Source organism: Pleurotus ostreatus (assembly GCF_014466165.1).
Source record: "Pleurotus ostreatus strain PC9 chromosome Unknown scaffold_10, whole genome shotgun sequence".
Classification (NCBI taxonomy): domain Eukaryota; kingdom Fungi; phylum Basidiomycota; class Agaricomycetes; order Agaricales; family Pleurotaceae; genus Pleurotus; species Pleurotus ostreatus.
This window is the reverse complement of record NW_023503165.1, coordinates 1,341,697-1,368,062: the sequence shown is the minus strand read 5'-3', so window position 1 is coordinate 1,368,062 and position 26,366 is coordinate 1,341,697. Positions and strand designations below refer to the sequence as shown.

The window sequence follows — 26,366 nt, the reverse complement described above, 5'->3', positions numbered from 1 at the left end:
TTATCCAACGTGTCGTTGATTGCGCCCATGGAAACAAGATTCAGACGGTCGAAGACCTTGCGAGAGAGACACGGTGGAGTTTAGATCGAGTGAACGAGTTCGGCGCACAGATTATAGCCCTTATCGAGCAGCATTTGCCAAAGCTGCCGCCACCTGCCCTGCCAGCTCCTTCAGGTGTCTCCTCCGCACCCAAGCGAACTCGCGCACCAGCAAAGCAGTGCCAATGCAGCGAATGCCACCAGTTTGGTCATATCAGTGGGTTTACAACTCCCTTTTCTATTGTTCATACTAATATTTGAGTAGAAACGAACTCGAACTGCCCCGCTCGAAAAGCCCAACGAGAAACTGAACTAGGCCAACGTTCGCGGCCTCTAACTCTTGCACTGCCCAACGAGAACAATGTAGTGCTTCGATGCGAGGACTTTCCAGCAGTCCAATCGTGAGACGACTCCAACGTGCTCGATAACTTCATGCATACGGCGGAACCCCGGCTTCGATTCAATTTTGGCTGTCTCCTTCTTGCGAAGGATACCAACAAATGCAATAAGACTGGAAGGATCGTTTCTCGCAGCCTTGGGGAATATGCAAATCCGCCAGATTGCATCAGCGCACGCCATCTTCAAATGAAAGAGGCCCATCACATAGATGATGAACTGGTTACGCCGCCATGGTGTTTTCTCGATACGGCGTGAGGCCTGGAAGCTCTGGATTCGTTCACCGGTAAGTAGATCGCCGTGTACCAGTACCACATAGTTCTTGACGTCTGTCACTTCGTTACAGCCCTTCTCTGTCGGATTGCCGACATTTACCTGCCGAAATAGATCGGCGAGAGCGTCTCCATTTCCTTGCGGTGTCGATTGACTGATATCCATCATCTTCGCAGGCACTTGGCTAGATCTCACAACAGGGATCTGCTCCACAACCTCCGGTTTTCCCAGCTCCTTAAGGTAGCGACGAAAGAATGGTGGACCGTGCTGGATCAAGTCACGCCTAAACACCCAAGCGTTGAATCGGCCAGATCGAAGGAGGCCTGTTGGATGTTCCAGGGTCTCTGGATGAAGCTGCAGAAGCTCGTCCTCGTTAATCGGAGGTTCTACAGCACTTCGGTCGGCATTCATCGGTGACCTCTGCCACAATTCCTGCGAGCAATCGAGATCCTCTCGAACGACACCATGATCGAGTGGAATAAATGTGCCCGATGTGAGGTGAACCAATGTCTCGTGGGGTTTCTCAAGGGTTGGAACGGTATGTTTCAATTCTATGTCCACATTGTCGTATGCAAATGATGTTGTTAGAGTCTTCCCTAGTCTCCGCAGGGCTGTACTAGACTCTTTGGATAAGTTAGTGATCGCATCGTTGATTGATGTGGTCGATATCGATACGCCGATACGAGCGAGAACTTCGATTATATCCTCGGGCGCGTTGCATGAATGTAAGAAGATTCCCATCATTGTAAGGGGACACTCCTATTTTCTCTCCTTTCCTTCATCCCATGGACTCTTACCTACATTTCCTTCGTTCCCCTTTGTTCCTTTTCGCTTCCTTTCCTTTCCACTTCCTTTCCGCCCACTCCTTTCGCATCCGAGCCACGTCCGGTGACTCCGGAGTCTTCCCGCGCCTCGGACTCGCTTCGGACGCTTCGGACTCGCTCGGACGCTTCGGACTCGCTCGGACGCTTCGGACTCGCTCGGACTCGTAGATACACTCCGGGGCTCGTCCGGGCTACCTCTATCCTCCTTTCCCACTTCATTACTCCTTGTCCCCACTTCCCCAGGTCGCCGGCACGACTCCTGTACATTCCCCTTCCACTTCATTATCACATGTTTCCTCGTACCTTGTGATATTCGTTTGTACCTGTGGCTGGTGTACTGTACAGTTACCCTTCATTCCTCCCACGCTACTACAGTATATACTTCGCTTCCTAGCATGGAGAATCCTTATCCTGTTCTCTTTGGATTCTCCCTCTGCTAGGTGAGCAGCTCTCTCATGTATTGTAGTTAGTCTTATTCATTACTTTGGATTCTCCCTCTGCTAGGCCTGCGCTGTCGGCCATCTTGAGGTCGCCCTTACAGCAGAACAGGATCTCCCATCCTGGCACCAGAGCCCTACGGAAAACGTCCTGCGCCACTCCGGACTCGTTCTCGACGTCTCTCCGGTTTTGCGGACATTCCGGACGCTCTCCTGCTACTCCCACCCACCTCTGAGGACCCAAGGAACTCCATCCCTCGCTCCCCTGACGACTCCGAAATGCCGGGCGCCTCCAGCCAGATCCCGCCATCCGAGCCAGTCGCTTCAGGACCGGACTCCGAGACTTTGCAGACCTTGTGGGCTCAGACGTACGAACACCAAACCCAAATCAGCTCCATCCAGGATGCACTCGCCCGAATTGAAGGACTCCTCCTAACACCCCGTCCGACTACTCCGAAAATGACTCCGGACTCTGAGCTGAGGGGCACTGAAGCCTCCCAGCACGCCCCGAGTCGATCTGAAATCACCCCGCGTTCCCGTTTGAAGCCCGCCTCTCCCCCGATCTTTGACGGAAACCGCAAGGATGGTCGCGCGTTCTACAACGCGTGCTCCATCTACTTCCAGCTCTGTCCGGACCACTTCCCGACCGAGCAGGCCAAAATCCTCTGGTGTCTCTCCTTCTTCCAGAAGGATCGCGCCAAGGAGTACGCGGACATGGTGCTCCGGAGTCCGAAGGATCCGTACTTCGAATCCTGGGCCGCCTTCGCGACCGAATTCCGGACTCGTTTCCTTCCGGATCGGGAACGCGAAGCCGCCATGCTCAAGCTGGAGTCTACCCGGTACCACCAAGGGCGTCGGACTTTCCAGGAGTACCTCGACGAGTTCCGAGACCTTGTAGACCAGTCCGGATACTCCGAGGGCTCCAACATCACGATGAAGTTCCGTCGCGGACTGGACTCCATCATCCAGAGCCGCGTTGCCGAGTCCGCAGACTGTCCGGACGAGGATGACTTCGAGGAATGGTACAAGGCAGCACAGCGGGTTGCTGACAACCGTGCTGCTAACCAATCCTTCCACTTTGGCGTGCACTCCGGAAACTCCGGACACTCCGGATCCCTCGTCCGACCAGCAGCTGGCTCCGGAGTCGGTCGGACTCCTGCGGGTGTGCTTCCCGCGCCTCGGACTCAGCTCCCGCCTCTGCAACCCCGTTTCCAACCTCCGCCTCCTCCAAAGGCTCTCTCACCCGGTGTCCCAATGGATGTCGACCACACCCGCTCCCGGCCCGCCACCTCGCAGCTCTGCTACCGATGCGGCAAACCCGGCCACATGTCTCGCGAGTGCCCACTCCGGTACGACGTCCGGTTCATGACCACCGAGGAGCGGATGTCCGCCATTGAAGATCTCTTGACCGCGGCCGACGTTGTAGAAAGTACGGGGACTTCGGAAGGAATAGACGATGAGGGAACGGCCCCGGTTGAGGAATCGGACACGGCGGATTTTGTCCGGACCAACGAGTGATCAGTGCGACCTCGTTGGTAAATAACCGATTTGCTTGTCTTAGCGTAGACGAAATAGACGATTCCAATCACTCCGATGATTCGTCCGACGTTAAGCAAGCAACTCCGGTTACAATCCGCACACTCCGAAGGTTTCGCCCGCAGTGGGAACGGCGGCTACCCAGTAGCTATAAGATCTCCGCGCTGCCCGGCAAGCTTTCGCTAGATATACCCGTTGAAGTGCAGAGCACGGATACACAACACCGATGCACCCTGCAGGCCCTGGTGGACTGCGGAGCCACCGGAGTCTTCATGCATCCGCGCTTTGCTGATGCCCATGGTTTCACCCGACGCAAGCTGTCCGCTCCGATTCCGGTCTTCAACGTTGACGGATCACCAAATGAGAACGGATCTATCTCCGAAGTCGTGGACCTTGTACTCCGGTTTAAGGATCACACGGAACGGATGCTTTTCGCAGTCACTAACATCGGACGGCAGGACATCATCCTTGGATACACCTGGCTTCGGAAGCACAACCCCGAGATTGACTGGCAGACAAAGGAGGTGACCATGAGCCGCTGTCCGTCCGGATGCGACACCTGTCGGAAGGAGTTCCGCCATGACAAGCTGACCCGACGCAAGGAGTCCGTACGACTCCGGGAGTGTCGTACGGGTCCGATGCCAAGGGTTGAGGAACTGCACTCGGATGATCTCCCAGAGCTTCAGGACTGCGAGGATGATGATGAGGATGACAATGTCACAACTCCGGACGACTCCGGACTTGAGAGGGGTGACCGTATCTTCGTGGCTATTCCTCCTCCGACTCCGGAGTACCTTCGGAGTCTTCGGGAAGAACACGTCCGGGCTTCGGAGACAGTCTCGCAGCGCCTCGCATTGGCTTTCCAGCGCAACAAACCCCACGATCCTCGGAACAGCGCAGTCCCGGACTTCCTCCAGGAATTCGAGGACGTCTTCGCAAAGGAATCCTTTGATGAACTGCCCATGCCGCGTCCGTGGGACCATGCCATTGAGCTACTGGACGGAGCGGAACCGACCTCTACCAAGTGCTACCCACTGTCCCCGGCGGAGCAGAAACAGCTGGACGAATTCCTGGAAGAAAATCTCCGGACTGGTCGGATCCGCCCCAGCAAGTCACCCATGGCTGCCCCGGTGTTCTTTGTTAAGAAGAAGGACGGATCGCTCCGCTTGGTCCAGGACTACCGGAAGCTCAACAACATGACGGTCAAGAACCGGTACCCACTTCCGCTCATCTCGGACTTGGTGGACAAACTCCGGAATGCTCGCTACTTCTCCAAGCTTGACGTCCGGTGGGGTTTCAACAATGTCCGGATCAAGGAGGGTGACGAGTGGAAGGCCGCATTTCGGACTACGCGCGGACTCTTCGAACCTTTGGTGATGTTCTTCGGACTAACGAATAGCCCATCCACCTTCCAGACCATGATGAACGACCTCTTCCGGGAGCTCATTACGGAAGGTGTGGTCATTATCTATCTGGATGACATTCTGATCTACACCAAGACGCGCGAAGAGCATCGCCGGGTCCTCAGGCGTGTGCTAGAGATCCTCCAGCGGAACAAGCTCTTCCTCCGAGCAGACAAGTGCGAATTCGAGCAGACCAAGGTGGAGTATCTCGGAGTCGTCATCTCCGAGGGTAAGATCGAGATGGACCCTGTGAAGGTCTCCGGAGTTGCGGACTGGCCAACCCCTCGGACTCGGACTGAACTCCAATCCTTCCTTGGGTTCGTCAACTTCTACCGCCGCTTCATCAAGGACTACTCGCATATCGCCCGGCCTCTCTTTGACCTCACTTGCGCGAAGGAATGGCAGTGGAACGACTCCGCTCAATCCGCATTTCTTCGGATCAAAGAGCTGATCACTTCGGAACCTGTTCTTGTCTTTCCGAAGGAGGATCGGCCATACCGAGTTGAAGCGGACTCGTCGGACTACGCTACGGGTGCAGTCTTGTCGCAACTGGATCCGGATGATGGTAAATGGCATCCTGTCGCATTCTACTCTAAAAGTCTACAGGCTGCGGAGCGGAACTACGAAATACACGACAAGGAGATGCTTTCGATCATCCGGGCGCTCGAAGAATGGCGGCACTACCTTGAAGGCGCAGAGACTCCGTTCGAGATCTGGACGGACCACAAGAACCTGGAGTACTTCATCAAGGCCCAGAAACTCAACCGCCGTCAAGCCCGCTGGTCGCTATACCTCTCCCGCTTCGACTTCACTCTCCAGCATCGTCCGGGTCGGACTATGGGTAAACCGGACGCTCTCTCGCGACGCTCGGATCACTCGGATGGTAAGGATGACAACAAGGATGTAGTGATGCTCAAGCCATCCTACTTTGCTGTCCGTGCCACGGGTGTCACTCTTGAAGGGGAGGAGAAGGATATCCTCACGGCTATCCGGACTGGAGTGCGAGATGCGAAGTTTGAAGATGCAGTGGCAAAGGCGGCGGAGGAGCTGAAGAAGACCCAGGGCAGTCGCAAGACAGTCCGAAGTGCGGAACGGTCCCAATCGGACGGACTCCTGATGTTCCAGGGTAAGATCTACGTTCCGGACTCACCGGATTTGCGTCGGACTATTGTAGCTCAGCACCACGACACCAAGGTCACAGGACACGCCGGCAGATGGAAGACCCTAGAGCTCGTTTCACGCAGCTACTGGTGGCCCAACATGTCCCGGTACGTCGGATCCTACACCCGCCATTGCGACCTCTGTCTCCGGACGAAGGCCCAAAGGCATCCGCCCATGGGTGAACTTCATCCGCTTCCCATTCCGGATGAACGCTGGGATCGCCTGAGTGTCGACTTCATCGTTGAGCTTCCGGAGTCCGATGGATTTGACGCTGTCATGAATGTGGTCGACTCCGTAAGCAAACGCGCCCACTTCATTCCGACTCACACCACAGTGTCTGCCCTCGGATCCGCAAACTTGTACCTGCAGAACGTCTGGAAGCTGCATGGACTCCCTCGGTCTGTTGTGTCCGACCGGGGTCCGCAGTTCGTTGCAGAGTTCACCCGGGAAGTCTACCGGATGCTCGGAATCAAGCTGGCTGCCTCCACTGCGTACCACCCTCAGTCCGACGGACAAACGGAACGGACTAACCAGGAACTCGAGTCCTATCTCCGGATCTTCGTTGGAGAGCGCCAGGACGACTGGGCTCGCCTCCTACCTATGGCGGAGTTTGCGTACAACAACCGGGTCCATGCGTCGACTCAGCAGTCACCTTTCCTCCTAGATACTGGCCGACATCCTCGCCTCGGGTTCGAACCTCATCAGCCACCGTCTCGGATGGAGTCCGCAAACGAGTTTGTACATCGGATGAAGTCTGCAGTTGATGAAGCTCAGTCTGCATTGGTCAAGGCTCAGGATGACATGAAGCGTTACTATGATCAGCGTCGGACTCCTGCTCCGGAGTACCAACCGGGTGACAAGGTTTGGCTGGACTCGTCGGACATCAACCTTGCCCGACCCTCCCGGAAACTCGGACACGCACGACTCGGTCCTTACAAGGTCGTCCGGAAGGTTGGCAAGGCGGCGTATCGACTCCAGCTCCCCCCAGGCTTATCCCGTCTCCACCCCGTCTTCCCTGTGGTCAAACTCTCTCCCTTCGTCCCGGATCCCATTCCAGGTAGACGCCCTGTCGCTCCGCCACCTCCGCAGCTCATTGACGGAGAAGAAGAGCACGAGGTAGAAGAGGTCCGGAACAGCAGACGGTTTGGTCGGGTCCTGAAGTATCTGGTACGCTGGCGAGGTTATGGCATTGAGCACGACTCCTGGGAGCCCGCGAGCAACCTCCAGCATGCTGCCCAGAAGGTCAAGGACTTCCATGATCGTCATCCGGACGCAGTGCACTCACTCCGGACGAGTCCGATGACCCCTGCACCGCTCCGGATGACTCCTACAGCACTGGACCAGTCCTGGGAGCGTTGGCGTAGTCGGAAGGCTCCGGGCTCTGTGCAGTCGTACTTCGACATCTTCTCGCAGCAGTCCGGAGTTTCGGGGTTGGTGAATTCATGGCGCGGCAGGCAGGAATCTTCGCGTCGGGTCGCCGCAACCTTGAAGGGGGGGTGATGTAAGGGGACACTCCTATTTTCTCTCCTTTCCTTCATCCCATGGACTCTTACCTACATTTCCTTCGTTCCCCTTTGTTCCTTTTCGCTTCCTTTCCTTTCCACTTCCTTTCCGCCCACTCCTTTCGCATCCGAGCCACGTCCGGTGACTCCGGAGTCTTCCCGCGCCTCGGACTCGCTTCGGACGCTTCGGACTCGCTCGGACTCGTAGATACACTCCGGGGCTCGTCCGGGCTACCTCTATCCTCCTTTCCCACTTCATTACTCCTTGTCCCCACTTCCCCAGGTCGCCGGCACGACTCCTGTACATTCCCCTTCCACTTCATTATCACATGTTTCCTCGTACCTTGTGATATTCATTTGTACCTGTGGCTGGTGTACTGTACAGTTACCCTTCATTCCTCCCACGCTACTACAGTATATACTTCGCTTCCTAGCATGGAGAATCCTTATCCTGTTCTCTTTGGATTCTCCCTCTGCTAGGTGAGCAGCTCTCTCATGTATTGTAGTTAGTCTTATTCATTACTTTGGATTCTCCCTCTGCTAGGCCTGCGCTGTCGGCCATCTTGAGGTCGCCCTTACAATCATGGACTGGAGCGCATTGCAATACTGATTAGTGCTCTGCAGCATGATACTAGTCATGACGACTTTGCGCTGGAACTCGGCTTAGTACTGTAAGTGACCTGACAACCAGCTACTCACTATTGTCATTGTTGACTGACGAGCTTTGTTTGCCCGGTCGCCAAGTATAGGATCTTCTTCATCGTCACTCTCTGATAGTTCAGACACATCGTTACCGCCATCGTCATCGCTATCGTCATGCTTCGAACGAAACTGTGCCAGGGCAGCCTTTCGAGTAGCCGCCTTCATTTCCTTACGTTGTCATGAACCATGTTTGTAACATGGTAATCATGTCGGAAATCTAGGGTTATGCTCAATCAAACACCCAAGCTCCCTACTCTCTCTCTCTGTAATACCTCCCCTATCCTCCCCGAACTATCTGGCTCTAGGGAAGCATCCCCTATCCTACCCCTCACCCCTATCTATAATATACCACATGGGATCTTACCCCTGTTCGCCTCTCCGCCCCTCTTAAGTCTTTAGGGATGCCACTATTCTCTTCCCATTTCCATTGGAATTCTATTTCTCCCCCCCGACCATTTCTTTGCCCATCAGATATTCCATTAGGAACTCCCTTTTCATCAGAATAGTCCATATTCCTTCATTCCTTTCATTCGCACAGCTGGGCTGTTCTATTCGGACCTTGGCTGTGCAAATTGCACAGCCCAGCACAGCCAGCATAGCCTTGCACAGCCTTGCACAGCCTTATGTATCCATCGGAACATACGGAATGCAGCTGCGCATTTCCTTTCCTTTCTTCTGCATTTCCTTCTATCTTCCGTACAGAATTATGTGACTATTCTTTCTACCGGACTTTCTGATTCTTGTGACGGCCTAACAACCGTTCTTTCTACTTTCCGTGCACAGCCTAGATATTTTACATATAAAAATCCAATAGTGTAGCTAAGTTGAGAAAAAATCTTTTCCCCCCCAGTAAAAGGTTCACTCAGTCAGTCCTCTAGTCGTATCAGTCCTCAGATCTTAGTCATTCCGTCGTCTTAGTCAAGTCTCAGTCATTCAGTCGTATTAGTCAAGTCTCAGTCAGCCAGTCGTATTAGTCAAGTTTTTTAGTCATCCAGTCGAGTCAAAGTCGATCTTACTCTCAGTCCGCAAGATCATCAATCAGTCAGTTATCCAGTCATACCAGTCGAATTCTGGTCTTCTAGTCATCCACTTGGTTCAACTTCAAGTACTGCGTACTTGAAGAAGTTTGTCACGGTAGTTTTTCGTTCTCTAATCTTTTATCATCCCCCTATCTTTCAAATTCTTTACCCGGTACCCCTTTTGTTCCTTTCTTTCACTCTCTATTCCTTTTATACTAACCCCTTCCTGTTCTACTGCGTATCTGCACCTTTGTTTATTTTTCCTCCTCCACGTTACTGTCTCCGCTCGTGCTCGTGACCACTCACGCTCGCGTCCCCTATCTGAAAGAAGCAGTCATTGGACCTCCTCACACAGGCCCCTGTACTATCCCTGTACCACCCCTGTGTTACTCCTGTACTACCCCTGTAGTCTTGTTTCACTATCGGCATACCTTGGCAAGACAAATTATACGCCCCTATCAGAGATACTAGGTGTTCGAACAACCGGGCTCTCACTTGATCTACTAGCAAGACCCAGTGCTCCCCGGACACTCCCCTATCTTAGGAGAGTGTGACATAATCTTTGGTGACCACCGCAGGACACCTTTGTCTCTGTATTCATCGTATACTGTTCTCGCCAAAACATGTCATTTCATGAAACAACTCCTCCTCAATCAGTACATCAGTCTGATCTGTTATCCTTATCGCCAGAACCTCAGGCACAGACATTCGAGTTTCCAGATCCTGTGCCTCCTCCACCGACCCCCAATCACGATCTTCCTCCTCACATGGCTATGCGCACACCCTCTCGTGGACATTCTAGCCCTGAGCTTTCCGCTCAGATCTTCCGTTCATTCCGTTACACCCCGGACATGATGCCCATGTTGGGTGAGCGCGGTGCACCCCCTCTATTCAAGGGGAGCCATGAGAAAGTCAAATCGTTCCTTAAGAAATTCAACACTCTATGCGCCCGGTATTCGGTGACAGACTCTGCCGACAAATGCGAGCGAGTCCTTGAATACTGTAGCGACAAGGTTGTTCAACTCATAGAGGCGCTTCCAGGATATCGAAGCTCAGAATGGGACACTCTGGAAACAGAAATGAAACAGCACTTTGATGCTGACCGGAAGGAAACCCGCAATACTATCTGCCGACTCTCAAAGTTCACTGCTCATCAGGGTGCCAAGAAAATCAAGTCTCTCACACAGTGGAAACGGTATGAACGAAAGTTTATAACCATCTCCGGATGGCTGCGCAAGGCCGATAAAATAACCGAGAACCTAGAGGCCACCTATTTCTGGCTGGGCATCCACCTCGATACTCGCCAGAAAATTGAGAATCGGCTCTATGCTCGTCACCCCAATATCTCCGCCAAGACAGCATTTCCCATGAAGCTAGTCTCCGAAATTGCCCTTGAATTATTTGAAAGGGACCGCTTCGAGTTCAATCTAGTCAGCGCCGGATATGATTCGGAAGATGAATCCTCTGATAGTGATTCTGACTCCGATGATGATGAATCAGAGGAAGATGAAGACAAGGTCAAAGCCCAGCTCAAGGCCTTAAGATCTCAGAAGGCCCACAAACCTAGAGCTAGGAAGTCCAAGGCTCATGATAGTGCCATTGACCCTGTCATGGAGGAAGTCCAGGCTATTTCCCCTACATATTCTTCACATAGAACTCCTTCACACCGAAAGTCTTCGTCAGGCGATTCAGAGGTTGAAGACCTCATCAAGAAGATGTCCCAGATGAACATCAAGGATCCAGACTATGCTGTCACATATTATCGAGCATTCTGTTTGGACGAGCGAATTGCAAGAATCTTTCCTGAGCCAGCCAAACAAGCTATTCAAGCATCAAACCGGGAGTTCTCTCGACAGGCTTCTACCACACCTCGCTCAAGTCTTCCTCCGCCAGCCAATCAGAACGTCAACCCTTCCACTTCCCAGAATTTTCCGCCACGACCTCCTCTTAAGTGCTATGGATGTGGAGGCCAGGGACACGGGCTTAGACGATGCCCTCCGTTGAATGACCTGGTAGATCAGGGAATCATCTCCAGGGACTCAGAAGGGCGTTACACATGGCCTAATGGGGAGCTGATTAGGCGCAACTTTGGCGAGGACTATCTCCCAGCCATTCAACGCATTCGCAGCCAGGCATCCCCTGTAGTTTCCAACTTCATCACATCGTTTGACCCTGAGGATTATGTGTCTGAAGGAGAGGAAGAGGAAGAGGAGGCAGAAGAGTTCCTAGCTGAACTAGACCCTATCGATGTTCTAGCAGCAGAACATGCACCCAAGACAGTCACCATGACTAGAAAGGATGTGCTAGGCAAACCATCTAGTTCAAAGGCGCGCCCAACGGTCAACGAAGAAACGGGACGGCACACACGTTCTAAAGGGGCTGCCCCTGAACCTAGGGCAGGCTCTAACGTACGGGCAAAACCGTCTACTTCCAAGATTCCTGCCTTGACAAACCCGGTTCCTGCCGATATTCGTCCCAGGCACGAGTTCACGGCGGAGGACATTGCTATGGCCGATGATGAGACACCAGAGCCCAGAAAAGGAAATGCCGCGGAAGCAAAACCCAATGATCGTGTTGCTAGGGCACCCAGGGCATCTGCACGTCAGGCTGAGATTCTAGATCCAGAGGAGCAGGAAGCTCTTTTCCGCCGAGGGCTGGAATCTACCTTCCAGATCTCCCTTCAAGAATATCTTGCGGTTTCAAAGTACGCTCGGGAACAAGTGATGTCAATGCTCAAGGGAAGATCCATGAAGATAGCCAATGAAAACGCAGTGCCTGAACCGGTGAAGCATATCACTGGCTCGATTCCCCAGAGCTTCGAAGTCCAGATCGAAAATGAGGATACAACCAAAGGACCTCTTATAGTGGTCCCCATGCGCTTTGGAAAGGAAATCATTCATGCGGTTGTAGACTCTGGGTCCCAACTCAATATAATTCACGCTGACGTCTACAAGAAGTGTATTCGCCTACCGGTGGACACATCTAAAGTCCTCACAATGAATGATGCAAATGGTGGATCAGGGGAACTACGAGGCTATGTAGCCAATGTTCACCTAACCTGCGGAAGTGTGGACACAGTTGCAAGTCTCTATCTCGGACATAAGGCCCCCTTCAACCTCCTTTTGGGAAGACCCTGGCAACGTGCTAACCGAGTTTCGATCGAGGAACGAGATGAAGGGACATACTTGGTTTTCCGTCCCAGAAATGAAACCACGAAGTATGAACTCTTAGTCTTAGAAACTGTGAATCGCCCAGAACAAGTGCTACGCAGTGTTTTCCGCAAGGAAGACTTTGCGGTAAACATGGTCAAACCCTCTGTCCTTGCCGCAGCGCATAGTTTCACATCATTCATTACCACTGAACCCTTCTCAGAAACTCAGTTGTCATATGATCACTCAGAAGACAGTGACATAGATTCAGTACATTCGGCACATATCTCTTTCCCGACATCCACTACTACATTGGCTAGGCTTTCCTCAGTGGAAGCATCAAGTCCCACTCAGAAAATGGTGGAGTCATCGGTTAACTCAACCAGCTCAGAAGTATGTGAAGGCCCAAGCGAGCTGGAGACAATGGATCAGAGAGAACCGGCAGACTCAAACATTGACCTACAAGAACTCTCCTATATTGCCCCACCGCGTTATTGTCTCCACAGTAAGGGAGAGGGCCCATTCCTTGGTACGGACGGATTTTTCTGTATTAAATGCTGGGGAGACTACTTGGACGAGTGTCTCCTGCTTAACGAGACCCACGGAAACACTGAACCAGAAGATGAGAAGGAATCAGCCACGTACATACACACACTCGAGAGTACGGTCCTACCTGATAGATTTGGTGGACATGATGGGTTTACTATAGACTCAGGAGGTTCTCAATGGGGGGATTCTACTGGCTATGATTCCCCCAGTGGCTTTAATAGCACCTCCTCAGCTCCTGGAAATGTTCCGGGGAATATAGAAGATTTGCACGCACATCCTTCACCCTCGGTCCATCAGAAAAACTCGCAAGAAGTGCTGGCAGGTTCCCGTAGTTTGCCCCCATCGCCTAAGACACGTCCATCAGAAAAGCGAACTCTCGAGCCTATATTGGAAGTCCCTCACAGGAATCTGGAAGTTGGAACTCCACCCGGAACTTCGCAATTTTTCGACTATTGGATTTGGTGGGATACTCAAGAATACCCTGAGAATGGGATACCAACCGGGGGATTGGAGCCCTCATTTGAGGAAACCGAACACGCAGATGCAGAAACGCAGATAGGGCCGTCAGGCTCCCCAGAACATTCTAATTGTTCTACTCTATGTACAGTGCACCCCGATTCTAATTGCGAAGGGAATAGAGTCGAAGCGGCGCGGAAGCATGAATGTGCCGTATCTGCGTCCCTAGATCTCTCCAGAAACCCACCACCCAGACAAAGTGCCGAAAGCGGAGGCCCAATACTTCTGAGGGACGATGAGATGTCGTCAAGATTGCAGACTAGCGATTTCAACTTACCGCTGTCTGCGATCAACTCCCAGGAAGAACCGTATCCTTGGGAAGGACCGAATTCCCAGTGGGACAACCCGCCCCGATCCTCGAGAATCTTGTACAACACTTTGACACGAAATTCATCGCGGGAACGGGAAGGCCTAGGATTTGGTGAAGCCTTGGGAAGCGTCCATAGCGCGTTGCAATTTGGGCATCCCTGGCGTAGCCCGCTACCAACGAGGGCGAGCACGGTAGGAGGTATTCGGTTCGTGCGAAAACGCGGAGGTGATGGGACATCCCAAGACTCTTCACCCACGAGTGCCCCGAGTGAATTGTCCTCTCCGTTATCTGAAATAGAGATCCTGCAAAGCACAACCCCGCCGACGAATCCTAATACTACATCAGAAAGAGTCCGCGTACAGCAGTTGCACTCACTCCGTTCCATTTTGAGTGATCCGTCAGAAGAGAGACCGTCTGCTCAGAGTAATGAGAGGCGCGGGTCTCGAGCCGGCGCAAGCCTAGACAAGAAAACGGCCGGCCCCAAGACGAGGGCAAGGCCACAGGGCGACAGCAACGCCTACGAGAATGTAAATGGGCCAAGTTCTAGAAGTCAGAACTATGGAAACTCACCTGATCTGGAACTTATGACCAGAGCCACTGTGGACTGTACCCGATGCGACGGAAAAGTAGAGGAGATGTGGCGCGGCATGAGAAGCCCAGTAGGTAACCAAGAGGTAAGTTCGCGAGAAACGTCGGCAGAGCTAGGGTGGTGCAGCAACGAGGGACTGGCAACCCCAAAAGGGATATGCGATAACTCGCAAGTCGCCGTCGTTGAGCGCCACGCAGAATGCGCAAGTGCAGAAACCCGGAGAGTAGGACCCAGCGGGAGCTCGCCGAAATTCTCTACAGAATGGGGAGAAAGGGCGCCACAGTATTTCGCTAGCCCTACCAACCAAGGGAAGCGTTTCCCACCAGAAAATCGGTATGGAGAAGCGAAGGACGATCAGTGTTGCGGCAAATGCAAAACCCCGGTGCAACAGGGCTCAGAGGTTGGCAATTCTGCCAAATCGTACCGACCAAACGTGAGCGCATGGATTAGAACAGTAGGCAGTGGGCGGCAGGATGAGCCCGCTGTGGAAGCGTTCGATTCGGCCAGCGCAACATATGCCGTCCCAATAGACCTGCCTCCGCCTGCGGTAGGGCGAACTCGATGCCTATACAGCCACGCAGAAACGCCTGCACGGCGTGGCCTGAGTACGCCAGAGAGTATGGATAATGCGCAACGCCCCGCCCAACGGTCGAAGATAGGCCCGGAAGAGCCAACAAGGACGAAAGAATGTCTTGAAAAAAGTGTAGGGCAGGGGAAGCGGCAGGAGGTACCAAGAGGACCGCGTTTCGAAGGAGATCGGGTAGGAATTGGTAGAGGGATGGCGATGAACAACCCTGGTTGGGAAGACCTAGGCTCCAAGCCAGAGCATTCGCCAGCTAACGAGGAAATAAGCCAGAGCATGAGTAAGTACGAAGGGGAGGACTTACCTGAGGTAGGAATTCCCCATGCGTCTCCCATTGCGCTCGCTCGGGAATGGCCTAGTGATGCCGGCGAAACGCAGAGTAGCGCTATCGAATTCGCTACGCCGGAAGAGGAATTCCTAGAACGCGATTTGAGCACCCCCGTCGTGAAGAAATCGTCGGATCTTGAGGGTGTCCCAACGGTTGACTCGCTAGCAGAAGAAGCTCTGCGTCCGCTCTTATTATACACCAAACCAATTCGCTTGATTCCTTTGGGGGAAAGTCCCAATCAGTCCGATAGCGTTGCGCTAGGTCTTGAAGTACCGCCCCCGCGAATCCGACGAAGTTGGCTTGCCAGCGTAAGGGAAAGTCGTACGGCCGAACCTTCCAGGTCGTGTAATGCCGAGGAGGATCGTACAGAAGAGAGCCCCCATACATGGTGGGAAGATGAAGGAGGGCGGGATGAGAGCAGAACAGTGAATGAGACTGCAGAAGACGTTAGCAGTCGAACTTCGGTGATAGAACGATACGAAGAGACGCGCTCACGTGCTCTCCCAGAACGCGCACCCTCTGCGAGACTGTCTTGGAAGAACCGTTCGTGCCAGCGTCTCAACGAGGATATCGACGCGAACCAGCTCCAAGATGAACGAGCATATGAAGCGCAGACCTCCCAGGCAATCCGACCGGCCGCGTTCTTGCTGAACGAGTCGGATCTCGATGCACGGGGAAGACGTCCTCCCCGCGTCCTCGCACATCGTCATGGTGCAAATCATGAGGCTCGTTGTTGGTGGCACTATCCATCAGAACCGTATTGGATGCCAGAACGACAAGGTAAGGAATTCCAGACGACGAAGTCGTCAATTCTGAACTCCGCGACGAATAATGTACGCACCTACGTCTTGGAATCGCCGCCCCTCCCGCTATTTAATGCACCGTTGGATACGGTCGGCCCCCCATCCTCGAAACTTACTCTCAACTCGCTTACCAGCACACCCAGCTTACCAGCACATATTTTTCAAAGTCATATCGCGAGCGACATGTCTTCCAACAACTACGCCGCTGTTGCTGACGCCGTCAACGTTCCTGCGCACCCCCAGGCCACGATTGGGCGTGTCATCCAGACGCTCGTTCGCACTGGAATGCCCCCTGCATACCCCGTTGATCGCGTCCCTCAGCCTCATATCTCCCTTCCCATCCAGTTCCCCAGCGGGGGACAGGACCAGGCATTGCTCACGGCGCAGCGTCTGCAACGCTACGGTCTAGTCCAGGCGGCTATGACCCAGGCTCAACCCCAGAAAGTTGCGGGGGTTATGTCGTCCAACAACTTCGTCGAACATCAGTCCCATATGGTGAACAACGGCAAGATCAGGATTTATCTTGCCAACGACGCAGAAGTCAGTAGGCGAAGTTCCATCGTTCCCCACTTGGTGGAGCGAAACCGCGGTACCGCCTATCTCATTCTCCTTGAATCATTTGATGCTCCAGCCGTTGATTCCCCTCCCACTCCTTCCCATCGTCTTCTAGATGCGTTCACTTTCTCCATCGCAGATTCCCAATACCCCTACAACGTCATTGTACCTCCCGGCGTTCTTTCCCCTCGTCCTGTACCAGCTGTTGTGGAGCCCGTCGTCCAGAGGGCAGCCCCTACCATCAGGATTCCGCCTCGCCGTCATTCGTTTGGAGAAATCGACCAGAACCGTGATGAGGATAATCAGAGGCCTCCTCGAACGCAAAATGCTCGCACACGTGGAACTCGACGTGGAGGAGCTCCTCGTCAGGTTCCTCGCCGCCGCTCAGCAAGACTCAGAGGCATCTCAGCGTCGACCGTAGACGTTGACCATGTGTCAGAGCCTATACCTGAGCGTCAGGAGATTGCTCCTCGATCCTCAGAGGCCAACCAACAGTCCTTTCGGTCCCCCGTTCGTACCGCAAGTCCTCCAGGACTCCCCATTCCCAATGACGCCATCCGTCACAAGAATATTGAAGACCTTAGGAATCTTCAGCGGCGTGTCCGCCTTGGAGCTTCCTCCGATTCCCCTTCTCCTCCCTCCGATTCCACCTCCCACCGAACCTCGAGCCATGCGTCGGACAATCAGGAACCCACTCAACCCTCGCTTGAGCCCATCATTAAGGAGGAATATCAGAGCGACCCACCTATCCTTTCGCTCACGCTGGAGGACCCCAAACCTTCGTCGGAATCCGTAGAACGTTCGCCCCCCAGGAATCAGCTAGCTCTCAACCAAGAATTTAATGGTGCGAGGTCTTCTGGTGTTCTCACCACCCGTTACTACAGGTCACCATCTCCTATGGAATCGTCCGAATTCACCCAGCCCAGCTTAGGAACTGAAGGTCGTCCCCCTTCCCCAGTTCTGGGAGACGTTACCATGAAAGACGACACCAGTTCGTTCCACCTTCCGTCTCCAGCCACCTCTCTTCCCACTCCCACTGCAGACAGTCCTAGCATTTCGGATAATGAAGGGGGAGCTAAGGAAGGGAATTCTGAGGCCCTCAGTATGACTGTCTTTTTCCCCAGTGAGTCTGACATCAATCGGGCCTACGCCTCCATCAATATTCAGGACCACATCACTCAACTCCTTCGCCAAGTAGCTTCGGAAATTGCAGCTGAAGAAGGGGAGGTACTTGTGCCTTCCTCCAGCCCTGCTCAAGATACTCCACCCATGGGTTCATCTGCTGCTAAAGGAGCCAAGAAGCCTCGCTTCAGTTCTCCCATTGGATCTAGGATGGACAGAAGGAAAGCCATTCGATCTCGTCCTCCACCATCCAAAGGCAAGGGTTCCACTTCATCCTCCACACTCAACCAGCCTCCTTTGCAGCATGCCTTTCATGTCTGGAGACCTGAGTCTGGGGAAGGCCCTGTCCTCATCATGCCTGACTCTGATTCAGAAGAGGCAACAGAATTCTTCAAGAATGCAGTTGTAGTAGAGGAATCTGAGGACAGCTTTGTTGTCCAAGTTCCTCAGGGCTCTCATGGCCTTGCAGCTGCTATGAATTCTGCCTTCCAGCACAATCACCAAATGTTGCAGGAACTTCTGGATGAGGAGAAAGAGAATGTTCCCCCTGGCAGTGAAGTAGTTGTGGGTATGGAAACCACCAGCAGTATGTCAACTCAAACTCCTCCTCCCATCCCTTGTCATTCTGCTCCCACCTCTTCCCCCAGAATACTACAACAAGAATCCCAACAAGTCCAAGGAGACAGAAGCCCTGTAGCTTCTCTCCATCCCACCTCTCCTCTAGAAACCAGCCCAACTCCAGAGTCACTCCTTTACCCAACCCCCACTCCAGTAATCTCGAAGTTTTCAGTATCAGAGGATGGCATAGAAGGACAGGTCCAGGAAGGAAGAGAAGCAGAAAGAAATGGTTATACTCCTAGTACCAGTTCACCATCATCTCATGTACACCATTCCTTCAGTCCAAAACCAACCTCGTTTTCACTCGTTCAAGGATGTCTTATCTCGCCAGTTCCACTCTGCATGATCCATGCCTTCACCAACTTAGCCGACCTTTTCATTAAGGACTCCTACCTTGAAATTCGTCATGACCAACCTGATCTTTGGGGATTCAGCCATGCCTTCTCTACTCTGTTCATGACAGAAGGGATGGCCATACCGGTGGCATCTGACACCATAACTAAAGACTATCCTCCTTTCGGACATCCATATGTCAACCCTGAAGGCCAGCTCGTCATACCCGCCTCGTCCTCATTCTTTGACTATGAAACTCAGCCCTATCCATATGATGGATTTACCAATATCCTAATGCCTAGGGGAGATTCTCGCTTTGGACGTTGGCAAGATGATGGAGATTATATGATCGCAAGGATCGCATTACTGTGCAAGGAATACATCACTCGGGAATATGTTACTCCGGAAATGTGGGGACGATCTGAGCCTACCCAAGAAGAAAAGAAAGCGCAGCAGGCGCTCGTTCAAGCCAGACTAGCCCCACCCCGCTCCTTCGACTACGTGCATCATAATTTCATTCTTGACGGTCATAGGTTCGATATGGATTGGTCCCAAGACAAACTCAAACTTAAAATTCCCCGCACACCCAGCACATATGAAAATACCGCTGCTCTCTTCATCAAAAACTATTCCAATCCATGGGCCTCGGAAAAGGACGAAATACACTATAATCTATGGAACCCCAAAATATCTGCACTCCGACACCTCCGTCTTCTTCATATTGCCTTCCTTCGCATCATTACAAGATACCTCCTAAAACCAGGATTCACTTTCCATTTAATGACCTCGCCACTCCTCACCAATGCAACACGCCACTACTTCACCCATCATTGCCATATCTTTCGGGTCCTATTCTACAACAAGCCACTGGTCTCCCAAGGTTTTTCCCACACCTGTTTTCATTCCCGTTCACTACTCAAACCCCCTGTCGAGCCTCTTCTCACCACTTATAAGGCCAACCCCTTACTCACCCCTGAAGAAGATGAGTACTTGGCCAACGTGGCAAAAGTTTTTGACTCCATGGGACGGGGGTGCATTGGAAATGCTGCCCGCACCATGCGTGGACTTGTGCCGGACTTACCCATCAGTGTCGACATTCTTTTTCAGGCCGAATATTTGGACCCCTATGCCATGTTTGATTTTGCCGGACATCGCCGTGCTATGTCATGGCGTATTCCCTTATAACTTTGGCATCGGTACCCAAGCATCATACCACCCTCTTTTCCTTTCTAAAGTCCATCACTCATTTTCACGCTTGAATTCTATACACTCCCTTCCCCATCCTTCATTCCGCCAAAGCCACTCTTTTCTTCTCAAGGGATTTAGAAACGGCTCTTTCATTCGATTTAGCAAACTCCTTATGTCATATACGTTCCTTTACCCCGACCTTATCCACCTTCCTTCCCACACTACCTACCAACTCCTCTGTGAGGATCCAAAGTCCCCTAGCCCCTTATGGTCTTACGCCGTGACAGTAGCCAGTACCTCTACCTCCAGCAGCGAGGCTTCAATGCCATCTCTTTGGGCCTACTATGTTGAAGGTTCAGAAATTGATACAGTTGACTCCCCTATCGACATCTATACACCACCGCCTGTGGAATGTCTTTACATAGAAAGCCGTCTCACAAAAGATTTGGATCGCATCTCAGCTCTGCTCACCGATGTGGATTGGGAGGAAGACTCCATCTTAATTCCAACACCTGAGGACAGTGCTTTCGGCTTCCAGTTCAAAGCATTTGGCGCATACAAACGGGTAGCCCAGAAGGTTCATCCTGTCTCGGGAACTTATCCCGAAGACGCCAAAGTCAGTCGCTCCATGCCAGAAGATCCACTGGACTCACTTCCGCCACTACCTAAGGACCCACCAGAGTTTCTTCCTACTGAGAAACTCACCAAGGAGCGCATAGAAGCTATGGAAATTAATAAAGACAACTTCTTGCTCCCAGAAGAAGAAAAGCTGTTCAAGCACATCCTCCGGCTTAACCAAGATGCACTCGCCTTCGAGGAAAGCGACCGTGGAACTCTACGAAAAGATTATTTCTCTGATTACAAGATGGCCACTATACCTCATACTCCCTGGGAGTTCCGCAACATTCCAATTCCGCCTGGAATTCGGGACAAAGTTATTGAAATGCTCAAAAGCAAGATAGACGCCGGAGTATATGAGCCTTGCCAATCCTCATATAGAGGAAGGTGGTTCTGCGTCCTGAAGAAGAATGGGTCCCTCCGAATCGTCCATGACCTTCAACCATTAAATGCTGTCTCGATCCGAGACGCGGGACTACTACCTATCATTGACGACTTCGTTGAGCCCTACGCTGGGTGTCAGTGTATTACAACCCATGACCTCTATTGGGGATTTGACGCACGAATAGTGGACCCATCGTCTCGAGATATGACCGCATTTTGGAGTCCCTTGGGATTGTTACGATTAACGGCGCTCCCCATGGGGTACACAAACTCACCAACGGAGTTTCAGAAGTGCATGGTGCACATACTTCAACCGGAGATTCCCCATGTTGCCAATATATTTGTAGACGATCTACCTATCAAAGGCCCTAAAACCCAGTACTTGGACAAGAATGGAAAGCCTGAGATGATTCCCGAAAATCCAGGGATTCGCCGATTCATTTGGGAACATGCCATTGATGTACATCGGGTTATGCACCGGGTCAAGTGTGCAGGTGCTACCTTCTCTGCCAAGAAAGCCCAAATCTGTAGAAAAGAGGCAGTAATCGTCGGACAGAAATGTGGCCCAGAAGGACGAAGCCCCGAAGATGATAGAGTTTCCAAGATTCTCAAATGGCCCATCCTCACCACCCCAAAGGAAGTCCGAGGTTTCCTGGGGCTTTGTGGAACTGTCCGCATATGGATTCCCAATTACTCTCAACTCGCCCGACCCCTTACCGAACTTGTACAAAAAGGGGCAGACTTCATATGGGATGAAAGAAGACAGGAGGCATTCGACACACTCAAGAGTAAAGTATCCAGTGCTCCCGCACTGCGACCTATTGATTATAGATCCGACAACCCCTTGATCATGTCGGTAGACACAAGCCTCATTGCTGTCGGATTCATTCTGTCTCAGAACGATGAGAACGGAAAAAGGCGGCCAGCACGTTATGGCTCCCTACCCATGAACGAAGTCCAGTCCAGATACTCTCAGTCCAAGCTGGAACTCTATGGACTGTATCGAGCACTTCGGCACTGGCGTATCTACCTCATAGGAGCCCCCAAGCTTGTTGTGGAGGTGGATGCCCAATACATCAAGGGAATGTTGAAGGAACCAGACTTACAGCCCACCAATGCCATGAACAGATGGATCCAAGGAATTCTTATGTTCGACTTCCAGCTAGTACATGTCCCAGGGGTCAACTTCAAGGGACCAGATGGACTGTCAAGAAGGAAACATCTTCCAGAAGAATATATTGAAGACGATGACTCCTGGCTAGATGAGATAGCCCTCTACATATTCCTAGTCTCCACCACACTCCCCGCTCCTACTCCAGAAGGTTATAAGGTTTTTGCTTTGCCATCTGTCAAGAAGTCCAGCAAAATGACAAAGTTACTTCAAGACATTCATGACTATCTCACCTCCAACTCCCTTCCTATACTTCCGAGTGCTCTGCATAAGAAGCGTTTTCTACAGCAAGCCAAAAGATATTTTGTTCATCAAGATCATATGTACCTCCGGAATTCAGCAGAAATTCCCCAGCTGGTTGTCACTTCAGCTGACCGGAGGCTATCTATCCTTCAACAGGCACATGAATCCTTAGGCCATAAAGGAGAGCACTCTGTCCTAAAGCTGCTTCGCTTCCGATTCTATTGGCCTCGACTCAAAGAGGATGTCCATTACCATGTGTCTACATGTCATGACTGTCAGATCCGAAACACCGCACAAATGCAAATGCCTTACAAGATCTCCGCCCCTGTTCGAATCTTCCAGAAAGTCTATCTGGATGTCATGGCCATGCGGCCCGCCTCTGGAGGATATGAATGGATAGTAGCAGCCAAAGATGATTTAACGGGTGTCTCCGAAGCTAAGCCCATGAGGACAAATGACTCTCACAACCTATCCCAGTTCTTATGGGACAACCTTTATTGTCGATATGGGGCGCCTGAGCAAATCGTCACCGACAATGGGTCCGAAGTAAAAGGAGCTTTCTCTTCGTTAGCGGAAAGACTAGGAATACCCCAGATAAAAATCACAGCATACAACAAGCATGCCAATGGAGTTGTTGAACGTGGCCACTACATCCTTCGAGAAGCTATTGTTCGTTCCTGTAAAAAGAGCTCCAACGGACTGCCCCTCAACTGGCACAAGGCAGTTGGGCTGGCGGTATTTGCTGACCGGGTCACAGTCAGCTCAGTGACAGGATATTCCCCATATTATCTATTACATGGGACTCATCCTGCCCTGCCCTTTGACTATGCAGAAGCAAGCTTCCTGGTCACAGGATTTCGGAGCGGTATATCTACGGCAGAACTTGTCGCCTTGCGAATGCGACAGTTGGAAAGGAGAGAAGAGGACCTAGCTGCTGCAGCTGAAACCCTTAAACGAGCCAGATGCACATCCCGAGACCAGTTCATGTGACGTTTTCATCATCGAATTCAACGAAACACCTTCGAGTCTGGAGAACTTGTGCTGGTCAGACATAGCCAAATTCAAGAATCCGTTTCAATGATAAAGACCTCACCACGATACCTAGGCCCTTATGAAGTGGTTAAAAGAACCAAGAAGGGAAATTATGTGCTTAAGGAGCTTGACGGAACTCTTCTACGAGACGCGATTGCCGGCTTCAGGGTTATTGGGTATCTTTCAAGAGATGACCCTGAATTCCTTTTAGAAGATTCGTCAGACTCTTCGGAGGAACTAGACGGAGCCGATGGGCAACCAGAACAGGAAATCAATGAGGAGGGTTATGACCCTGAGGAACTTACTTATTAACGCTCGTTATGCGAAAATCCCCACTTCTTTCCTTCCTTCACTACCTACCTCGCCCTTTCAATGATGCGCACTATCTCGTCCCCTGTCCCCAGCACAACCCTACTCAGACCGCCCATAACCATTAAGATAGAAAAAGAGGAGATACGGATTTCGGACGTCCAGGGCAGCCCTGAGACTATACTCGGTCCGCCATCAAAACGATCCCGTGAAGCGCCCATACTGACGCTTCACAGTCCATGATTTCAATCAACTTCTAGATGCCGAGATCGAGGAAGCAGACCCTTTACCACCAGTCATGGTGTCCGGCATGCCTTTGCGAAGCGACATAGGCAGCCTCCCCACAGCCCGGATCCGTTGGGTTATTTCCCCGGATTCTGGAGAAGCTGAGCGCCTCCTTGAGCTCGACTCACCTACGCTCGCTCTTCGCGCATGGATGCACTGCCAGCCCGACGATATGGCTTTTGTTCTCGACATCACCAGATTCCGGGGTCGATATGTGCAGCTCAAGCTGCAAATCTTCCCCAATGGCTCTGTCCCTCGCATGCCGCTGTTTAGGTCAATGTGGGTGAAATCATGGGATGTCAAGATGAGTTGGAGGGATAGGTTGAGGGCGCTGATTGCCATGTATAGGGACCCTCGCTTCCATCTTCCACTTGAAAAGTCCCTCACGGTCCCCATTCCTATCGTTTTTTCTTGAATCATCCTCCCCTTTCTATGTCTTCGTCACCTCGGCCCCTTCCCTCTTTTCATCATCCTCCTATTCTTTCGTCTATCGTCTATATGAGGCCCGATACCATTCCCTTCCTTAACAATTGTTCGCATGTTCTCTCAGCACCCCCAGTCGTTCATTTCTAACCAGCTTGTTTCGCCTTTGGGATAACTTTGAACACATGTGAAAATTCGACAAGTACCTCAGTACCAGCCTCTCTCTCATTCCCAATCCTATCAAAATATTCGATCCTTGCTGCAAACCCTGTCCTTCCTCAAAACATTAGAAGCGTCCCCTAATCTTCGTTGATAATAGGAGCCTGTGATATTTGATCGAGCATGCAACCGAGGACGGTTGAATTCTAATGCCGCCCGCAGATGTCATGAACCATGTTTGTAACATGGTAATCATGTCGGAAATCTAGGGTTATGCTCAATCAAACACCCAAGCTCCCTACTCTCTCTCTCTGTAATACCTCCCCTATCCTCCCCGAACTATCTGGCTCTAGGGAAGCATCCCCTATCCTACCCCTCACCCCTATCTATAATATACCACATGGGATCTTACCCCTGTTCGCCTCTCCGCCCCTCTTAAGTCTTTAGGGATGCCACTATTCTCTTCCCATTTCCATTGGAATTCTATTTCTCCCCCCCGACCATTTCTTTGCCCATCAGATATTCCATTAGGAACTCCCTTTTCATCAGAATAGTCCATATTCCTTCATTCCTTTCATTCGCACAGCTGGGCTGTTCTATTCGGACCTTGGCTGTGCAAATTGCACAGCCCAGCACAGCCAGCATAGCCTTGCACAGCCTTGCACAGCCTTATGTATCCATCGGAACATACGGAATGCAGCTGCGCATTTCCTTTCCTTTCTTCTGCATTTCCTTCTATCTTCCGTACAGAATTATGTGACTATTCTTTCTACCGGACTTTCTGATTCTTGTGACGGCCTAACAACCGTTCTTTCTACTTTCCGTGCACAGCCTAGATATTTTACATATAAAAATCCAATAGTGTAGCTAAGTTGAGAAAAAATCTTTTCCCCCCCAGTAAAAGGTTCACTCAGTCAGTCCTCTAGTCGTATCAGTCCTCAGATCTTAGTCATTCCGTCGTCTTAGTCAAGTCTCAGTCATTCAGTCGTATTAGTCAAGTCTCAGTCAGCCAGTCGTATTAGTCAAGTTTTTTAGTCATCCAGTCGAGTCAAAGTCGATCTTACTCTCAGTCCGCAAGATCATCAATCAGTCAGTTATCCAGTCATACCAGTCGAATTCTGGTCTTCTAGTCATCCACTTGGTTCAACTTCAAGTACTGCGTACTTGAAGAAGTTTGTCACGGTAGTTTTTCGTTCTCTAATCTTTTATCATCCCCCTATCTTTCAAATTCTTTACCCGGTACCCCTTTTGTTCCTTTCTTTCACTCTCTATTCCTTTTATACTAACCCCTTCCTGTTCTACTGCGTATCTGCACCTTTGTTTATTTTTCCTCCTCCACGTTACTGTCTCCGCTCGTGCTCGTGACCACTCACGCTCGCGTCCCCTATCTGAAAGAAGCAGTCATTGGACCTCCTCACACAGGCCCCTGTACTATCCCTGTACCACCCCTGTGTTACTCCTGTACTACCCCTGTAGTCTTGTTTCACTATCGGCATACCTTGGCAAGACAAATTATACGCCCCTATCAGAGATACTAGGTGTTCGAACAACCGGGCTCTCACTTGATCTACTAGCAAGACCCAGTGCTCCCCGGACACTCCCCTATCTTAGGAGAGTGTGACAACGTTGATGCTCTCGACGTTCACGAGCGGCATTCACAGCTGGATCGGCTGCGAGAAGGAGGTCATAGCATCTCCATAGGTCTGGCGCGCCTGCTTGAAACTGGATCGCCAAGTTATCGAGATCAAAATCCTTTAGCTGATCAGCTCTTGCCGATGATGCCCCGAAATGTAAGTTTGAGCTCTTCT

At 51.7% G+C, this 26,366-nt stretch overlaps 1 protein-coding gene across 1 annotated transcript; it reads right to left on the bottom strand.

The window, feature by feature from the left end:
- Positions 1-371: 371 nt before the first annotated feature.
- PC9H_002208 (uncharacterized protein) lies at positions 372-1,451 on the bottom strand (the record flags this gene model as incomplete). Its single annotated transcript, XM_036771850.1, has 1 exon — positions 372-1,451. One exon carries the CDS (start codon positions 1,449-1,451, stop codon positions 372-374), a length of 1,080 nt encoding a protein of 359 aa, XP_036626471.1.
- Positions 1,452-26,366: the final 24,915 nt, after the last annotated feature.